The sequence below is a fragment of the Toxotes jaculatrix genome, chromosome 6 (genome assembly GCF_017976425.1).
Source record: "Toxotes jaculatrix isolate fToxJac2 chromosome 6, fToxJac2.pri, whole genome shotgun sequence".
In the NCBI taxonomy this organism is placed as follows: Eukaryota; Metazoa; Chordata; class Actinopteri; family Toxotidae; genus Toxotes; species Toxotes jaculatrix.
The window spans coordinates 10,407,572-10,422,174 of NC_054399.1; the positions used below are offsets into that span (position 1 = coordinate 10,407,572).

The following is a 14,603-nucleotide window of genomic DNA, read 5'->3' on the forward strand; positions in this document are numbered from 1 at the left end:
TAGCACTGACTGTGAGACAAATCGACTGCGGGCTAACGATAGACGTCTGCACCTCCTATATGAGGTATATGAGCAAAAAGGAGCATGGATTCAGCTTGGTCTTCAGTACAAGAGCTGGGAAGGCTGTTTTCAACAACTCTATTGTATTTTTTTTTTAATGCATTTGAAGGAAGACAGGAGCAAATACGTAGATTTAAACTATTTTATTAGTAACTGACTTTCAAATGGTAAAACATCAGGAGTAATGATGTGAATAAGTGAATATGTACAATAAGAAAAAGTGTGGTTTAGTTAGTGCCACTACTGCTTTACAATAGCTCTGCAGTTGATGATTATTTTCATTATTAATGAATTTAAAATATTAAAACACCAGAAAACAGTGATATAAATGCCTGTTATGTTGTCCTACAACACCACACCATGTCATCTGATGTCTTGTTTTGTCCAACCAACTGTCAAAACCTAAGAATATGCTGAAATGACAAAAACAATTAGTCTGATTTGATCACAAGTGGACAGCTCTAAGCACAGGTATGAATGCACCAATGCGTCAAAGATCTAATCATTCAGACCACATTCGGATGGATGGAATAGACTCGGTTTGTGTTGTTTTGATTTCCTCTTTGTCTTTTACTTTCCTGTGGACTAGGCCCAGGAAATGCATTGCATTTGCAATGCACTGCATCTGGTTAAAAACAATGAATTTGGTCTTTGCAACCGGAGATGATGTACATGTTTATTTGCATATATATCAAAGAAGTGAAATCCAATCACAAGCGGTCATTTGGGACGCATTTTAATGCCAGGTGTGAAATGATGTACTTTGAGCTGTCCACTTGTGATCACGTCACCGGAGACGTTAATACCAGGTCTGAACAGGTCGTGGGGCCGTTGTGCAGTTGCCCACTTTGCCCAGTTGGTAATGCAGCCTGGACTGTAGCGTGGTCATTTTGCCACTGAAAGGTGCTTAAAGGGATCTCCTTTATATTTTTACACAATGAGTCGTCCCTTAAGAGGCTTTGGCAGCAAGTCTCCATCTTTGAAGCCACTGCTGATAAGTTAGTCCTCCTTTACTGACCTCGGGAAGGACATGTTGTGCTGGTTGATCCCACCTACATGTATGAAAACACACAAAACACAAAAAGTTAACCAGAAAACCAGACCCTTAACGCCCAAGCAAAGGTGTAAATCCAAAATAATACCAATGCAATGAGACTAAGTATGAGTTCACTGAAACACAAACAATAATACTGAATTATTGACCAGCAATAACTTGTCAATCACATGACTGAGATCTGGTGAAAATATTAATTACTTTTTTTTTAACATGCACATTATTTTCTATAATGTACTCCAATACAGCAAATAAAATGCAAGTAGTTAGTCAATGAAATAGGTGTAATAGCTATCTAAAGCACAGTAGAATAAAGGTAAACACATCGTCCATTGCATCGTAAAACTGTGTACACAGAATTACAGCTGAATCAGTAAGACATTCTAGGAAAACTTAAGGATATTCAGAACTCAGTGTTTTAATGATAACTTTTCACATTTGCTTTCATTTTCACTTGCAGATGTGGTTTAGGTAACACAGACAGACTAACTTAGTCTAGCTTTGTGTTACTTTCCCTATTGAGTTCCACTTTTACAGTGGAGGTGGGGGCATCCCCCGATCTCAACAACAAATTAACTCATAGGAACAATGGTGAAACTTAAAAAATAGACCCGTATTGAATTCTCCTTTATAGACATTTCTGAATGCTATAAAATGTCATACAGAACAGACGGTTATCTACTTCAGAAACGTTCCTCACCAGTAAGAGATGGCAGTTTTGACTTGATCCCCATAAGAAAGGCCTTGTGCACAACGTTGGGTGAGTCCTCTGACTCTAGGTATCAGAGACTTTAGAAGCTTCCGATCCTCCTCCATGACTCTGGTCAGCAAGGCTAAGAAGCAAACAGAGGACACACAGTAGATTTCTTTGTTACTAAAACTTCTTTTTTGCCAAGGTAACATAAATTCCTAATTAAATACAATAAACAGCCAAATGCAGTACTTGTTACTGTGTAGTTTGAGTGTGTTAAAAGCTTCTCTCTTGATTAGTTCCTTTGATTACCTTTTTGATCAGATGCATGCAGCATTTCTGCTTCCTTCTGTATTTTCTGCAGAGTAGCAGAGTGAAGTTGAAGTAACTGACGGAGAAAATGTAACTCAAGCTGCTGAGAGCGCGCCTGGAAACACAACTCCTCTGGAGCCTGAAGTGTAAGGAGGAAAAAAAATAAGTCTGCATTCAAGTCAGAGAAAGAGGATAAACACAAGTAATGCTATGAAATGATATGTAAACTACATAAAAACAAAGCAAGTGTTTGTAAAATTAGCAGATGTTCCTAAAAAGCTCCTCACAGCAGCCTAGAACATACAAGGCTGTTGGTGTTATGCCTCTATGCAGTAAAACTGTTTTTCAAGGATATTACTATTATCAGCTCTGTTAGCGAGAGGACTGGGGTCTAGCAATGGCAGGCAGGCAGTGACAGTCAGCTGGTTAATCAAAACCACTGTGGGCATGTGGAGTTGCTAGGGGGAGCTACTAGCACAGCTTTTCTACAAATGCAGCCCACAGGCAAACTTCAAATGCAAAGTTTTGTAGCAAAGTTCATCAAGATAGGAAGCGAAATGCACAGTGAAAGTGTGCAGTGACAATGTCTGAGAAATGATGGTGGCACTGAAGACAAAGGTTACCAATAACTGAGCCACACAGTCTTGAATAATGAGCTAAATGCAAAGCTAGTTGTGGTTTTCTATCACAACTAAGGAACAGATGAGCTGCTTGAAAGAGCGATATGTTACCATAAGTTGAGTTGAGACACGTAGTCTTTGCAATACTAATAATACTAATACCACAACAAGTATTTTTCTATTTGGTGTAAATGTTAGTCAATCTTAAAATCCATTAACAGATGGTCTGCCACTTTGATAATACATTTTTTGGTCTGTTGTAATTCAGCACTTCACTGAATAAACTCATAATTAAATAAATCAAAATGAAAAGAAATTGCTTTGAATGCTTCATCAGCCATTAAATTATCAATCAAAAAGACATAACCAAAAGAACTGACACATATGTATAGTGTTGCTCTGGGTAAAAAGACAAAGAAGGAGATTTCACTTTGGTTACAACAGACTGATGCACTATAGATCACCACTCACCTTGTACAGTGGGAATGTCAGGTTCTGACACATGTTGCTGAAGGTTGAGGACTGCAAGCGATGGATGGACAACCACGATGCAGGGATTCTTTGATTTCTGAAACAACAAAAAAAGTAATTTCTCTATATTTGTTCAGTAGTTGTCACCACTTCATTCAGAGTATAACTAAAAACGTCTTTTCTTGTGATGCACTCTCTAAATGAGAGTCACATAATTTAGTCCAGCGCAGCTGGAGCCACAGGTGTACCACTGATGAGGTAGGATCATTTTTTGATAGATATTATTGCTCTGCTTCTCTAATCTCCCTCCCTCTGTGGATTTGTAATTCATCATGAAATCCAACAGAACTCAATTCAACTGAGGGGAAAAATAAGTTGGCAGCGGTTTTTGTGTAAGCCTTTATGATTTATCACCAAATACAAATTTTCTGGCAGTGAAAAATGTACTTGGATATGAAGTCCTCAGTGTGGTTGTTAATTTAACAACCTCTTTCTAAACTGGAACAAAAATAGAATTATCTTGGTTATGTACTAAACTGACTGAAGTTTACCCCTTTAAGTGCTGGGCAACTTCCTCTTACCCTTCAACAGTCCTGCGATCCAGAGCAAGAAGTGAAACCACTCCAAACTGCTTGGCCTCCTTAGAAATAGAGTTCCTCAGACTGTTAGCTGCAGTGGTGACATGTTCAAACTGTGGCACCAGCTTACCATGGATGAATTCCTGTAACTGAAACACAACAGAGGGATAGAAATCCTCAAGAGATGTACATAAATTTGATTTTTTTGTGGCAAAAGTTTTTTTTGGCTTAAAGAGACCAAAGCGTTTCTTTTGCCACAGCATGAAGCAAATCCTATAAATAATCTGTCTACTTAAGTGTCACAGATGGAGAACATCCGTACCTCTCTGTACAGATGGATCAGCTCCATCTTGGCCGTGGAGTTCCCCTTAATGAGACCTCTGATCTGCTCCTGTCTGAGCATCTGCAGAGACACAACAGAACATGTTTAATTAGATATGTTGCAGATATACTGACAGATAGGTGTATATTGACAGGTCTGCATTTTTGTTTCATAAAAATCTGACAAATCAATATGTTTAGATAACATGAATAACCAAATCCTCTAGACCACATTTTCCTAAATAATTACAAATATATCTAAATGTATATAATATATATAAAACATGAAGGAAATGCTTGATCCAAGACTGACATTAGCAGAGGTTATGAGAGGTCTCCCATTGTCAATTCACTCTCACCACTAGTTGTCTGAAGTCCAGGATGCTCTGCCACTGGCTGCAGAGGTTTCTGAGTGCCTCCTGTTGGCTTCTGGCACGTTGGTCTAGTTGGATACACTGGTCTCTGATGTGATCTCTGGCTGCTGCCTGCATCACACACTGGAGCTCCAGCTCTAGGACCGACCTGACGGTAAACACAGAGAGTTCCAGGAATAAAACACGAGAAAAATAAATACTTTGGTTTTTCATTTGTTCAGATCAAAATCGTTTGTTCTTTATTCTTTATTTTTCTTTGTGTTTGCAACGAATGTATTGTAAATGCAAAGACAAAGAATTCCTTAATAAGCAACAAATGTCCTGCTCAAGATAATTCTGACTTTTATTCCTAGATTAAAATACCACAGTTGACTTACAGTGCCATGGTGTCATTGTGGAGCTCTTCTGCAATACCAGACACCTCCTGCTCAGCCTCTATCTTGCGGGCCTGCAGCTGGTTTTTGAGCTGCTGGACTCTGGAGCGAGTCTGGGCCAGTTCCACCAAACTCTGCTCCACCTCTTCCCAAGCATCCTGGAAAACCAAACAGAACCAACAAAGAAAAATGTATTAGTCACAAAAGTCAGAAAACACACAAACATGTCCTCTCCAGTGTGAACTTTCTGAATATTTTATCAAAGTGTACCTGTAAGAGGGTCTTAACAGGTGGCAACTCATTGTCATCCTCTGCTGACATGTCTAGTAGGTGATTGCTTTCATAGCGGAACCTGCAATGAACATGCCAAAGAAATACTCTGAATTAAGTAGTCTAACATGAAAAGAGAAAATCACATTAATGTGGTGCTATGCCTTACCGCAGAGCTGTCACATCCCGGGTCACATCCAGAGAAGCCAGTTTGTCCTCTAGCTCCTTCTGTTCTTGGGAAGCTAAATATTGTAATGCTGAGAGGACATGGTTTGGAGGATAACCGCCCAACGCATTCTGATGCAATGACAAGCAACGTGTTAATTCAACAAGAAAATTAAAGACAGTATACACACAAGTATCACAATATTTTAGTGAAATTAGAAAAATACACCAACCTCCACAGCACTCAACCAGTACTGAAACATGGCAGCCCTCTGTTCACGAGTCATACTGAGAAGGAAGGAAGAAAGAAGGTGTTAAAAGACAGTTTGTGAAGGGTTGATTTCTCAAATGCCGTATCCACTATAGTTCTTACTGCTTGACTGCAGAGTGCGCCGTTTTCAGTTCACTCTCTTGTAAAGACTGATAGAAGTGGACCCTGTCGTCACACAGCTCTCTCACGTCACGCTGACAGGAGAAAAAAGAAATTATGATTTCCTTAAGTCAGCAGGTGATGTATTACAGGTAAATTACTCAGATTTGTGTGAATAATTGCTGATCAACTGCTATATTTCAGACTGAAGACTGAATTTCCAAAAAGCTGTCAAAAGAAAATTAGTTTTCTCCTCCTTCTTTTGTAGTATGAACAAAGGAAAAGCAGTAATTCATTACAGCTTCCCAACAAATACGGCATTCAGTGTATTTTATACTGATGAATTCATTTGTCTCCTCTGTCAACACACACACACTGTGTATACCGTATATTGACACTGCATCTGTCAGATAAACTACTTTAAACTCTACTCAGTAAAATACAGACCAGATTTATGCAGCTCTTACCAGGACCTGTGCCTCAGCTGTGGTTTTGGAGTTGACATCACTATCACTGCTGTTTGAAGACTTATCATCAAACAGCACTTCAATTTCTGCTTTCCTGCAATTCACAATGCAGTACATTTCTTCATTTTAAAACTGAAACTGGTATGTGATCAGTATGGGTCTGTAAATGGGTTAAATTCATTCATTTCTGATTTAGTTCAACCTTAATTTCTTTGCCTTACCTGGCCATCTGTTCCAGTGCCTGACAGTGCCTGCTGATCTTCTGTGTATCATCTGATAACATCTTGCCGCCCAAGATGCAGCGCTGCCTGAAGGCCTGGAGAAGCAGCTCTCTGCACCGGCTGTCCTCCACCTGGGCCCAGGTACGATTTATAGACTGCTCTGTTGAATAATGACAGTATAAAACACCGTTGTGCAAGACCACCCAGAATATTTGAGAACTATGGAACATTTTTATATTGAGGGTGGACACAAAGAATAAATACTGTGAATACAGCATCCTCCAAATGATAGACAGCCCTCGTTGCATGTGATGGACTAACCTTGTGCGGCCAACTGTTCCTCTGTTCCACTGATCTGAGAGTCCAGGTGACTGATCTCAGCTCTCAGCTCCTCTATCTTCCTCTGAAGCTCTTTCTGCTTAGCAGCCACACTCTGACCTTCAGCCTGCTTCAACTGAGCATGCAAAAACACCAGCAAATAAAAGCACATTTCATTTAATCAGTGGCTTTCTTACTGGAATTATAAATTCCATGTTGTGTCATTAGTGCAAGCAATAGCGTTAATCAATCAGTAGTTTCAACAGATAATTATGAAATAAAAACAAACAATGGGGAAGGAAAACGGGATATGGCCTACCTCTTTGTCTTGAAGAACTTTGTACCTTGAAAATCAAAGTGTCAAGGAAATTACCAGATAAATGCTAAACTGACAGTGGTCATGGTGGCTGAGAAAATTCAGTGCAAGTAAATGACTAGAATGTGAAATGTACAGGACTGGACCAGGCCCATTCTTCAGTCAGGCTTTACATGTCGTCAGTGTCTTTGCATGTCCATTGTAAAGACACTGGTGTCTTCCCTCAGAGTCTGAAAGGATACCACTCCAGATTGCCACGCATGATCCTCACGTTCCTGGAAAAACAGAAACAGTAAAGAAGCTGTAACCCATTTTTTTGCGACTCTGCCCAGTCAAAGAGTGTACAGAGGGAGAGACTGCAGTTCATTTTAGGGACCAAGACATTTATAAGATGCCATGATGTTCTTTGATCTGAGCTTACAAACAAGGATGACATACAAGAAATTAGCAGTACTTTAACCACAAATAAATAATCAACAGGTTACAAAACAGCAAGGCAGCGTGCAGACTAACCTCTGCTGGAAAACGTGTTGGATGACATATTTCCATATCGACTTCCCTGTCCCAACACAGAGTCTGTAAAACAAATGACCATCATCACTTCCAACGCTGCACAGAAAGCATCGACTGTGAGGACCTCTAATTCTCAGTATTAACTGTGACAATAGGGAAAATATAGACAAGCTGATACCCACGTTTTAAAGTAGCTGTCATTTGGCAGGCTCTCCGGGGGCAGATTGAACTCCTCTGTCGCCCAACGCTTCAACTGCTGCACAAGATTTCTGTCCGCCATCCTGACAACAACAAGCTAGCTACTCTCCGCTGTCAGCTAGCGAAGTTCGCCTGAACCGTTGACCGCCTTTAACCTGGCTAATTATAGTCCTTTGACTTTCGCTGCTCTCGTAGAAGGCGAATTTCTCTTATAATACACCTACGTTAACTTGATAATGAAATTTTTAAAAATCTGAATTACTCAAACTTTCAACTTCCCGCCCGTTCACGTTGTTTCCGGTCAGCATATCCGTTAAGGCAGCGCCACCTCTGGTTGTAGTCGGTTGTTGTTGTTTATTTACGGTTGTTTGTATTTTGTTTTATTTATGGGGAAATTCCACGTAATAAAAGTAAATTGACTGACCCCACACAATCAGGCTGTGGGAATGTTTTTTTATGCTTTTGGAATTTGTGTTGACACTGTTTTAGAGGTGTTGATTCAACGTTATGATCATTGTGGAGGATGCACTTCTGTTAAACTGACTTGCATTATACAGTGAGTATACAGGAAGGACTTATTGCAGGACTGTTATACTGCATTAGTTTCAGGTAGGTGTACCTAATAAACTGTCAACTCAGGATATATAATGCATTTTTGACTGATTGATTCAAATTAAATTTTCACATTTACTTTGTCTAATACTCCCTGGTTATGTCATAAGTTTTATTGTCATACTACAAAAGTGTAACTTCAAGGTTCAGCATAAAAAAATCCAACAACTTAATTGCAACTAAATTAAATTAAGTCCAAAAATAAATGGTAATGGTGTATGTAATGCAAAATGGGAAACACAGACTAAGTTACACACTGGTTCTTTAGTTCCATCATCTTATATTTCTTCCCTTACTACAAAGAATCAACCATGTAGTACATGTCTAGATGCACAGCATTAGACTTTCTGCCCACAGGAGCAAACTGCATTATTTCACCCAACCAAACTTCAAGCTTAGCTCTCCAAGGATCACAGTAAACATAGAGCACATGATGTAGAAGTCTTAGTAGGTGATTGTTTCATTTTTATGTTTTAGTCATAGTATGTTAATGGCATGTTTCTCCATTGAATCTCCATTTCTCCATGACAGATGATTAAATCATTGAATAATTCATTGAATGTTTCACCACATGACAAGAGCATTAAAAATAATTTCACCTGAGTTAATCAAAAACTATTAATGCTCTCCACACATTTCAGATTCCACAACAATGAAAAAAGTATCACAATATTTTTAAGGAAGGCCTATGATTTTTTAAAATACAAAACAAAGGAAATCCACCCACCTATAAAAAAAAAAAAAAAACAATCGTTGTGAGAACACATATGTCAATTTTTTTTTTACCAAACAATAGTAAGTGTTAAAAAAATAGCTCTGTGGTTCTCACTTCCATTTCCTCTGTGAAAAAAATGTCATGAGATGCTTTAGATTGCACTGAAGGTCCTTAGCACCATGTTTATGAGCCGTCCAGTGGTCACACCAGGATCCACTCAAACATGAATTTTAAAAAAAATATCTGCTTGAAGTTACCGTATCCTGGTAAAGAGATTTAAAACTGATACAGATTCCTGAAACAAAAGAGAAATTTGGTTAATAGGTTTGGTTATTTTGCAGATTCAGGGAGAGTGCTGAATACCATTCCCAAAACAAAGTGCTTTCTCACCTTTGTTGACCTTGTTTTGCTGAATACGTTCCAGAAGCGTAGGGTCTCATCTCCAGCTCCTGTCACTATCGCCTCGCCATCCGGGGACATCGCCTTAAGAAAAAGGTAAACATTTCTGAGGCTGTCATTACATTTTCTGTGGTAAGTTTTTAACATTAACCTGACCAACAATGAAATCACATTTAAACACATACATACTAACCAAGTAGAGAACTCTGTAGGAGTGTCCTGTTAACTTGGCTACCTGAGTGAGAGCTGGATATTTCCACACCAAGATCTGGTTCTGAGAGTACCCATGGGTGCTCACCTGGAAAGAGAGACAATGAATATAATTTACAGAGCTCTGTAAACTGTGCTTTGTAAAATCTAACATCAATAATCCATTACCACATTCACTTAGAAAACAAGAATATAATTACTGAAAACCAAAAGGATCACTACTGAAGACAGACAGCTGTACTGAGCAACACATTTTAAATTGTGAAAAAGGGTCATAAGCACATCATAAGTATCAATGCTGAAAACAGCATTAAGGCCTATGAACTTAATTTAAAGAGGTTTAAGAAAAACACCTCATTGCAGACACCCTGTTGTCGTGACTTCTGAGAAACACTAGCACTGGATAGAGGTTACTAATCGTCTCGCATGTGGTTTTATGTGTCAACAGAAATGCCATGAGATCACAATAAACAGGGGTGTATACGCTGCCTTTAAGAGGCACTGTATACTTGGCCTTTTCATCATTTATTATTTGCAACAATGAATTGGAGTGGATGTATTATAGAATTAAGCAGTGCCAGTAAAATAAGTTATAGGAAAACATATAACTGTTATAAATTAAGTGCCAATATAAAAAGACAAAACAAAGAGCTGCATTAGTATTCACTACATTTACTTTAACACAAGTGTAGCACTACACATCAACTGTGCACAGTTGATGTACAGCTGGAGTCACTCACCAGCTCATTAGCATGCTTGGACCAAGCCAGGTTGCAGACCTGTGAGCCGGTGTCCATACACTGCAGCGGCTGTGACGTCAGCGTGTTCCAAAACCGAATACAGCGGTCGGCTGTGCCGCCTCCAGAGGCCAACAGGCCGTGTTGGTGGGGGGACCAGGCAATGGCTTTAACTGCAGCCAGGTGATCCATGTATGTCTGCACTGGGCTCAGCGAGGAGTGGTTCCAGACCAGCAGCTGAGATGATAAATCACACCCTCACCAGTGAGTAAATTAATTAAGACAGAGGCAGGTTTCCTAAATATAACAACTATACCTTGTTGTCATTGCCACCAGAGGCCAGCAGCTGATGGTCAGTGCTCCACTTTAAGCCACACACTTCCTGTCTGTGTCCCTGCAGCCGTCTTTCTGACTGCAGTGGAGGGGTCCGTATGTCTCTTTGAAGAATCATACGATCACGGCTTCCTGAAGACAACTGGTCTGCGTTCCATGCTAACGCTCCTGTTGACAGGGTAAAGTTTTACTTATACCTGGTCACACTTCACACCATTTAACTAAAATGCAAAAGTTCTGCTTCATGTATGTCAAGTATTAATTCAGCCTAATGCTGACTGTCTGTCTTTTTGTTGTCATATCATTTGTTTTTATCATGTCTTGACCATTCCTGTTGAGCCACTTTCAGCGTTTAAACACAGCAAATGTTCACACCAACTCTAGCTGTGTGTCCTTCTAAGGCAAAGAGCTTCTTCCCAGCACCAGCGTCCCAGATCTGAACATATCCTTTGTGAGTCCCCACTGCCACCAGGTTACCCTAAAAACATGGAGAATCCTTTCATTAGCAAAGACTAACCGTACTGAAAGTCCATCTTGACAGTTTTCTGGTGGCAGTAAGCTGTGTGTATTTACCCTTTCAGACCACCCAACTGACGTGACTGAGTCTCCCTCCACTGACAGATCACACAGCCTTGTTACCTGAGAAGAACACAATTTAGCTGGAGGTTAACAGTGACACAGCACAGTAATGAAAGCTGCCAAGAAATGCAAATATACTTCTACAAATATACATACGCATCAAATATTTCAAATTCAAGTTCCAAACTTCTACAGACACGCAGTGTAGTACCTGGCTGGTGCAGGCACTCCACAGGTAAACACACGTGCCTAGCCCGACACTGAGCACGTTGAGAGGCGACCAGTCCACCAAGTTTAGGTAAAAGTCATCCTGCAGCTCTGGAGCATCAAGGACTTTAAAGGGGATCTTTGAGATCTTGCGAGTTGGCTTTCTCGGCGAACGTAACAATTTCTGACTGTAGCAAGAAAAGTTGGACATTTGTTTGTAGTGTGATCAACAATGAAAAACCTAAGAGGCAAAATATTTTAAGAAGTGCCTCCACCTTTTGTTGCTGACAGTTGACAGGGAGTAGGGGGAGATGCTGGTGCCATCATCTGGAGACGTCCTTTTGATATTGAGTGAATACTGCAAAGAACACAAAGGCAGACACTATCACATTCTCTACTAGCTTGATTAAAATAACTTAAAACACTGAAGAAAATCTGTACAGTGAGTAGTGGTGTTCTACTCTTCAATTTTGTTTTTTGCCCCTGCTAAGGACTGACACTGTCTGATAAAAGTGTTATATAATTCAATATATAAGGAGTATGAGATAAATTGTTCATACAGTGAAGAGGCTCCTCTTGTCAGGGGTGGATGGCTGTAGACGCCTGTCCTGTGTCTGGGGGTCCTGGATCTTTTCTATTCCTGCTCCCAGCAGCTCATTCTTCAGCAGAGCAGAGTAGGCCAGCCCATCTGCTACAAGCACAAAAATACTATTTGATTCATAAGTCATGAATGTCTTATGAAACAAGCATAAAACCACAATCTTGAAAGCACATAAGCAAGTATAGAAGTATAGCAATAGAAAAAAAAATAACCTTTACAGAATTTAATTTACCTTTGATATTATCAGAAGAGGCATCCTTAGTTTTTCTGTTCTGGCTTGGTGACTTATCATTTTCCTAATTAAAGATTACAGAGACACTGTAATTGACTTGAGACAGATAGAACAATCATACTGTAAACAACTTCACCCAGACATGCTGTAACATTTTGAATTTTGTAACACACAGGAATACTACTTTTCTTTTACAAAAGCACAGACACACTCCTCAATAAATTCACCCACAAGATGTCCATACATTGATCCTGTGGAAGTTGATATTCCAATTCGCCCCTGTTCTGGTTGGAATAAATCTGTCTCCAAGCTTCCTGGGTGAGGACAACAGGGAACCAGTGGGTGTACGACTGTGGAGACACTGTACCCGTTTCTGCAAATCAAACATATTATTTTTGAGTATACTTGCTTATGAATTTTTGAAGGTTTGGTCAATATTTTCACCAGTTCTAATATACAGTACTGTGCAAAAGTTAGTAAGTTAAGATGTTTAAATTCTTATCCATCCCACAGTACCATCAGATCCATCCCAAATTCATTCTGGAGCATGACAATAATCCCAAACATATAGCCAGAATCATAAAGAACTATCTTGAATGATGTGAAGAAGAAGAAGTCCTGCTGCACTTGGTATGGCCCCACAGAGGTCCAACCTCAACATCATGGAGGACTGTAGTAAGTTCTCCAAGATGCCTGAACAATCTACCTGCCAAGTACCTTGAAAAACTGACCATGTGTACTAAGGAGAACTGCTGCTGTTTTAAAGGCAAAGGGTGGTCACAGCAAATACCGATTTCATTTAGATTTTTTTCAGTTTACTGCACTTTGTATGAAATTAACTGATAAATAAAAAACAATTCATGATATTATTTTTGAAAACACCCGCACTTCATTTTGAGTGCCTAAAACATTTGATCAGTACTGTATATTGTCTAATACGACACTGAAAAAAGTTCAGTCTAGATGTGCAACATTTACATAATTAAGGATAACAACAGTGAAGAGGAGAAAAGAAAAACAAGACTCACAACAGGACTCAAGTTGTCATTTTGAATATTGATTTGGCGAAGGAGGCGATGTTCATATTCTGGATCCATCCTAGATCCTGATCCCACCGCTACAGGCTGGGAAGATAGAGCTGTTAATTACAATAATGAAAATACACTCAAAAATGTGTTTTGGTCAGTGTTACTTCTCTTGGACGTTTGACCTTCAGTTTGCAGAATAATGTTTGTGCAGAGTTTGACACTGTTCCAGTTCAAATTCCTCTGCTGAAACAGGAAAACTTCTCTGCGTCCACCTAAAATCTGAGTTCAAACAATATAATTAAAAGCATATGCTGTTGTTGTGGTTGTTCAGTTTTCTGGAAGGTATCTTATAATGAAAGACTGGAATATGTGGCCAAACGATTAGGCAGCATCCTAATAAAACTGATTTAAACCTCTATAACAAGAATGTTTGGAATCACAGTCTTGCATGTAAATAGTGGAAAACAATGACATTTCGCAGGACATTTCAAAACATCTTTTAAAGACATCTATAAAATATTTAGCTTGATAATCATGCGTCGTCATATATGCCTTAGAGTAAATAGTCATAACTGCATGTCATTTATCCTGTGTAACCTAAATGTTTAACTCAAGCGTTGAACTGATTGACCAACTAAGTTACGGCATGTCTAACTTTGAACTAGTTCAGCTCGATGGTCGACATCGTGAAAAGCCGTGTGATGTCATTATATTGGCTGTGTTTACATGCTCATCTTCAGTCACGTTTGTACTATTAAAGAAAAACATAGAAGAGCTAATGATAACTAGCATTTGCAACTTAGCTAGTGGCTAACCCAGTCATACTTGCACCAGACCACATACCAGCAACAACCGGCCAGCCAGCCCCTGAACACCACCGCCCAAACGACAGACACCAGGAATAACACTCGACGGAAATACGAGACTAATCAAAGCGATAAATAAAAAGTTATTCGCTCTCAGAGGCAGGTTAATTTTTAGTTCAGTTTATCTGAGGTGCATTGTGGGGTCTTTGTCAGCCCCGTGACGTATTCGTCTCAAATCAAAACACGGAAACGTAACTTACATTTGTTTCCAGTGGGAGTTTTATTATAACGACCAGGTGTTACTATCTATTAAGAAAAAAATATAAACAGTAGTAGTTTAAACTTATATCTATGAGATCTTATCAGATGGGCACGGTGGTTAATTATATGAAAAACCTCTGATCCAGATCAAACTGAGTATGTGTATAATACAACAGTTATGCAATAAATC

The 14,603-nt window shown here is 39.4% G+C and overlaps 2 protein-coding genes across 6 annotated transcripts; both read right to left on the minus strand.

The window, feature by feature from the left end:
- Positions 1-194: 194 nt before the first annotated feature.
- haus5 (HAUS augmin-like complex, subunit 5) lies at positions 195-7,976 on the minus strand. Its single transcript, XM_041040478.1, has 19 exons — positions 7,678-7,976; positions 7,496-7,558; positions 7,225-7,257; positions 6,986-7,010; positions 6,670-6,802; positions 6,349-6,508; positions 6,128-6,221; positions 5,664-5,755; positions 5,524-5,578; positions 5,295-5,422; positions 5,126-5,207; positions 4,859-5,013; positions 4,467-4,629; positions 4,109-4,189; positions 3,790-3,935; positions 3,209-3,305; positions 2,118-2,256; positions 1,815-1,947; positions 195-1,112 (listed from the first exon to the last, which is right to left on the minus strand). Exons 1-19 carry the CDS (start codon positions 7,773-7,775, stop codon positions 1,010-1,012), a joined length of 1,980 nt encoding a protein of 659 aa, XP_040896412.1. The 5' UTR covers positions 7,776-7,976; the 3' UTR covers positions 195-1,009.
- Positions 7,977-9,253: 1,277 nt separating this feature from the next.
- Positions 9,254-14,368, minus strand: LOC121183760 (fizzy-related protein homolog). 5 transcript variants are annotated; one of them, XM_041040991.1, is made up of 15 exons: positions 14,190-14,368; positions 13,529-13,625; positions 13,347-13,442; positions 12,563-12,691; positions 12,319-12,382; positions 12,046-12,176; positions 11,761-11,843; positions 11,490-11,673; positions 11,273-11,338; positions 11,075-11,177; positions 10,683-10,867; positions 10,370-10,603; positions 9,613-9,717; positions 9,411-9,503; positions 9,254-9,315 (listed from the first exon to the last, which is right to left on the minus strand). In XM_041040991.1, exons 3-15 carry the CDS (start codon positions 13,413-13,415, stop codon positions 9,274-9,276), a joined length of 1,488 nt encoding a protein of 495 aa, XP_040896925.1. In that variant the 5' UTR covers positions 13,416-13,442; positions 13,529-13,625; positions 14,190-14,368; the 3' UTR covers positions 9,254-9,273. The 5 variants fall into 5 exon arrangements, with proteins under 5 accessions (XP_040896925.1, XP_040896924.1, XP_040896923.1 ...); XM_041040990.1 differs by lacking the exon at positions 13,529-13,625; XM_041040989.1 differs by lacking the exon at positions 13,529-13,625 and having other exon boundaries at positions 13,347-13,456.
- Between the last annotated feature and the right edge of the window lie 235 nt (positions 14,369-14,603).